The 4,734-nt window shown below is 42.0% G+C and overlaps 1 protein-coding gene across 1 annotated transcript; it reads left to right on the top strand.

The window, feature by feature from the left end:
* Window positions 1-1,308: 1,308 nt before the first annotated feature.
* LOC128097337 (olfactory receptor 2A5-like) lies at window positions 1,309-3,058 on the top strand. The gene has a single exon (XM_052717769.1). It carries the CDS (start codon window positions 1,364-1,366, stop codon window positions 2,426-2,428), a length of 1,065 nt encoding a protein of 354 aa, XP_052573729.1. The 5' UTR covers window positions 1,309-1,363; the 3' UTR covers window positions 2,429-3,058.
* The last annotated feature ends 1,676 nt before the right edge of the window (window positions 3,059-4,734 follow it).

Genomic DNA, 4,734 nt, shown 5'->3' with positions numbered 1-4,734 from the left:
ATATATGCTTTCTGTCCTCTATCATTGACTAGGCAGGTCAGGTTTCCCACACAATGACATCTAGAGTGGATGTGCATTGTATTTGGGACCATTGCTAAACTCTTTGTGAAAATGGATGATATGGGAGACAAACTTGAACTTCACATGTTGAAAACATAGGACTTGAAGTTTGGTTCCTGGTTCTACCACATCCCAGGTTTCAACACTCTAATTCTTTGTAAAGGAAAAAAGTGGTTCTGACCTCAGTGGGTTGTGGTGGAAATGAGATAACATCAAGTAAAACCTTTATTTTTACAGTAATTCTTGATAAATGCCCATTTCCCTTTTCAGGATCTAGAAAATAATTTGGAATCCCCAAGTGGTGGCATTCTGTAGCAGGCATTTAAGAACCAGCAAAGGGACACAGATAGAAAGACTGGTCAGGAATATCCTCTGATGCTAGGCTGCCAAACTCAGATTGAGGATTGAGTCCATGTTAAAGTGAAGATCCACCTGCACCCACCCCTCACCTCTCCTGTGAGAGACAGAGCTGTGAAGGGTTCCTCACTGCTGATTAAGAACAGTGTCCAGACTCACAACGATTCCATTCCCAAGTCCGTGTCTTTTGTCTTTTTGGGAAATGTTAGAAGACAGAACTCTTCTCTGGCTTTCAAAATTAGAGTCCCAGTGGTTATCATTGTGTGTTAATTTATTGTGCACAGTTGTACCCCTGCAGGAAGGGTTGGGAAGGTAGGATGAGGGAGCAGAGCTTCTAAAGGAACAAAAATGGGGATAGTTTGTTTTGTTTTGTTTGTAAAGTATCAGGGAAACTTTATTCAAAAGCAAATTGACAAGGAATACAGATCAGAAATAAATACAATGCCACTCTTGACAGAGGGCCACACTCAAGGGTACTCAAGGAAGGCCACAGTATTTTTTTTTTTGAAAATGTATGACATGTGGGTTCTGTACAAAATCAGAGAGGAAGAAGGGAGAGGGATAAGTTGGGTGCTGTGGTCGTGATTTTTCCTTTTTCTTACTTTCCTAGGCTTTTTTTTTTTTTTAAAAAAAACTTGTTTAAAAACATTGCCTCTTGAAGTCTTGAAATAATGGCATTAGGGAACAACAGGCATGTCTAGCCTCCTTAGTTTGACTGCTTTATGGCATGCGTGCGTGCGTGCGTGCGTGCGTGCGTGTGTGTGTGTGTGTGTGTGTATGTGTGTGTGTTTTCTTCTAAGTAAGACTTCTGTTCTATACAGCTTCTCACAGGAACCTTGGTTTTTATCAGGGATATTTAATTGGACAACCCGAAAAGTCCTTAGTGGAATTTCTACTAAGTAACTAGAGCTAGGCAAGGCCAATTTGGATAGACTACTCTCCGGACATGAGGAGGAGGGCATTTTACCTTCAACTCCCCATCTGTGGATTTCACATAGCATTCTGTCATGGAGATTGCAAAGGACTCAGTTATATGTCCTCTTCTCTCCTCAGAAAGAAGGCCATGCACAATCGAGCCTGGAGAAATCACAGCTCTGTAACTGAGTTTATCCTCTTGGGCTTCTCCAGAAACCCCAGAACTAATTGGATCCTTTTCTTCCTCTTCCTCTTCCTCTACTTATTTACAGTCCTGGGCAATGGGCTCATTGTTACCCTGATTAGGATAGACGCTCGTCTACACACACCCATGTACTTCTTCCTCAGTATCCTCTCCCTGCTGGACCTCAGCTATGCTACCACAACAGTGCCCCAGATGTTGGCAATTTTAGTAAGCAAGAATAAGACCATCTCTTACACTGGGTGTGTAATCCAGATGTACATTTTCTTGACACTAGGCATCACTGAGACCTGGATTTTTGCAGCTATGGCCTATGACAGATATGTTGCTATATGTTATCCACTCCATTATGGAGTTAAGATGAGCCAAACCCTATGCATAATGCTGGTGGCCAGCTCTGCCCTTTGTGGTCTTATCTGTGCCCTTGTCTACACAGTCTTTGCAATGAATCTTCCCTACTGTGGCCCCAATGAAATCAACCACTTCTTTTGTGAAATCCCCGCTGTCTTGAAGTTGGCGTGTGCAGACACATCCCTCAATGACCAAGTGGACTTCATCCTGGGTTTCATCTTGCTTTTGATACCATTATCCCTCATCCTAGCCTCGTACGTTCGTATCTTCATAGCCATTCTGAAGATCCGTTCCACTCAAGGGCGGATGAAGGCCTTCTCCACCTGTGCTTCACACATCACTGTGGTTACCATGTTCTGTATTCCATGCATGATCATGTACATGAGACCTGGTTCTGAAGCCTCCCCAGAAGATGACAAGAAGTTGGCCTTGTTCTATAATGTCATTTCTGCCTTTCTTAACCCCATTATTTACAGCCTCCGGAACAAGGATGTGAAGAGGGCTTTTCTCAAGTTGATTGGAAGGGGTGAGGACACTCAGTAGGCCATGGAGCAAGGCTGTCTGCAGCGCCTCTGGTCCCTTGGGTTTTCCACCCACAGTTTCGCTGAAGTTCTTGGAGTAAATGAGAGAGGATTCTCAGGATGAGGGAAACACAAGAAAAAAACCTTTCACATCAATTTGCTAATGGATACGTTAGGAAAAGACTCAAGAATTGTGCCCAAGATTTAGCCATATCATTGACCTTCTATGGCTTTGGAAAAGTCACATGGGTTTGGAATAGTCACCTCATTTCTTCGGGATTTAATTTCCAGTTGTCAAGTGTGTTTGGTAAATATGCATTATGTCCAAATGATACTAACTAACATTACATTTGTGTAACAGTCACTCAGTGCTTTATTCTTTTTCTTTCTTTTTGTGGTGGTTTTCATTTTCTCCTTCTCCTTTTCCTTCTCCCCCTTCTCCTCTTCCTCCTCCTCTTCATCCTCTTTTTCTTGAGGTGGGGTCTCACTACATTGCCTAGGCTGGTTTTGAATTCATATGATTAAGTAATTAGATTCCTGGATATCTGGAAATACAGATGTGTTCACCCTGCCTGACTGATAAGTATTTATTATTTTAATTCACATGTTAACTCTAGAGATGTGTTATATATCCTTCATACAAATAAAGACACTAAAACACAAAAACACTAAATAATTTTCTGGAAATATTAATCAATAATAATTGACTAATAAATAATCAAGCTAGAAAGTGACATGGCTGAGGTTTGAACCCGGGGACTAGTCCCAAGGCCCAGGTTCTTGTGTATTACACGATGTAACTCTGAAGCATCCGAGAGAACACCTGAGCCTTAGCCGAGACAATGAGTGCCTAAGACTGGGGCAAGATAGAGACTCAAGAATATCACTGTAGCCGGGCATGGCGGCGCACACCTTTAATCCCAGCACTCCGGAGGCAGAGAGAGGTGGATCTCTGTGCATTTGAGGCCAGCCTGGGCTACACAGAGTGCTCTAGGACAGCCAGAGTTATATGATGAGACCTTGTCTCAAAAAAAGAAAAAGAGTCTTATTCTCAGGTCATAACACCAGGGCCAGATCCCTGGAGTCTAGTGCTATGCTGAGAAATCAGCCCTTCCTCACCAGAGTTCTGCAGCCTGAGCTAACAGATTATGCAGTTCAATAGCAACGTCTCAATCCATGTTTCTTGGTGGGAGGCATTCCTCCTAGGTCCATCCTCCTCGTTGTTCTGAGTTGATCAGCTCTGCTCTCAGACCTTCCCTTTTATGGGCCTCTCTCCCATTTCGTTGTGTCTGCTCCAGTTGTGACTTGTAGGCACACAGACTTTTACTTACAAAGGAAATATTTGGATTCAACAACTGATTTTCCCTTCAATTTTCTCTGCTGCCAGAGACAGTGGGAAGGACCCTGGACTTTGACCTTGGCTTAATTTATTGAGATCTAAAGAAAAACCAACCATACTCTCTAGAATCCAATCCTCTTCTGACTCAAATGGGGATGGTGACATGTTCTATTGGCTGACTAGAAAATTGGTTTACACCTCAGATGGGAAGAGGGCTTTGCATTTAAGTAATGATGTGCGTGACCACTCCAGAGCATTCAACTATCAACAGAAGCTTGGGTTTCTCAACCTTGGATGTGAAGAACAGATTCATTGTCCAGTCAGGTGTTATGGGGACAGTCAATGGTAGCCATTGAATGCACATACAGAGTCATGCTTGAGAGAGAGACAGAGAGAGACAGACAGAGACAGAGACACAGACACAGAGACAGAGAGAGACAGAGAGACAGATTGATTTTAATGGGGCACACTCATAACATCAGCTGCCACATTAATTAGGAACCAAACCACTTCTGATGTTTCAAATCAATTAAAATTTCTATCAATAGCTGGAGAAATGGCTCAATGGTTTAGAACACTTGCTGCTCTTGCAGAGGACCCAAGTTCAATTCCCAGCACCCACATGGTGGCTCGCAACTGTCTGTAACTCCAGTTTCAGGGGATCTGATGCCATCTTCTGGCCTCTGAGGGCATCTAGTAGGCATGTAGAGAACAAACATGCATGAGAGCAAAACATTCATACAGATGAAATAAAATAAATAAATCTTTTCTGTATTGGATTTTTTCTATCATTCTAGTTTAAGGCAAATTATTAAAGTGCTTAGCAAAAAGTAATACAAGCAAATCTTTTAAATTAAGCATTCTTCACATAAACACAAGATCAAATTAAAAACATCCCTGCTGATTTTAACTGCTTTGAAATAAGTTTTGGTTTTTTTTGTGTCCTTTTTATTGTTTTTGTTTTTTGTTCTGTCTTATTTGATTTTATT

The sequence above is a fragment of the Peromyscus californicus genome, unplaced genomic scaffold, assembly GCF_007827085.1.
Source record: "Peromyscus californicus insignis strain IS unplaced genomic scaffold, ASM782708v3 Scaffold_5__1_contigs__length_169319896, whole genome shotgun sequence".
Taxonomy (NCBI): domain Eukaryota; kingdom Metazoa; phylum Chordata; class Mammalia; order Rodentia; family Cricetidae; genus Peromyscus; species Peromyscus californicus.
Note: the sequence above shows the minus strand (reverse complement) of the source record. Positions and strands in the feature narration are given on the sequence as shown.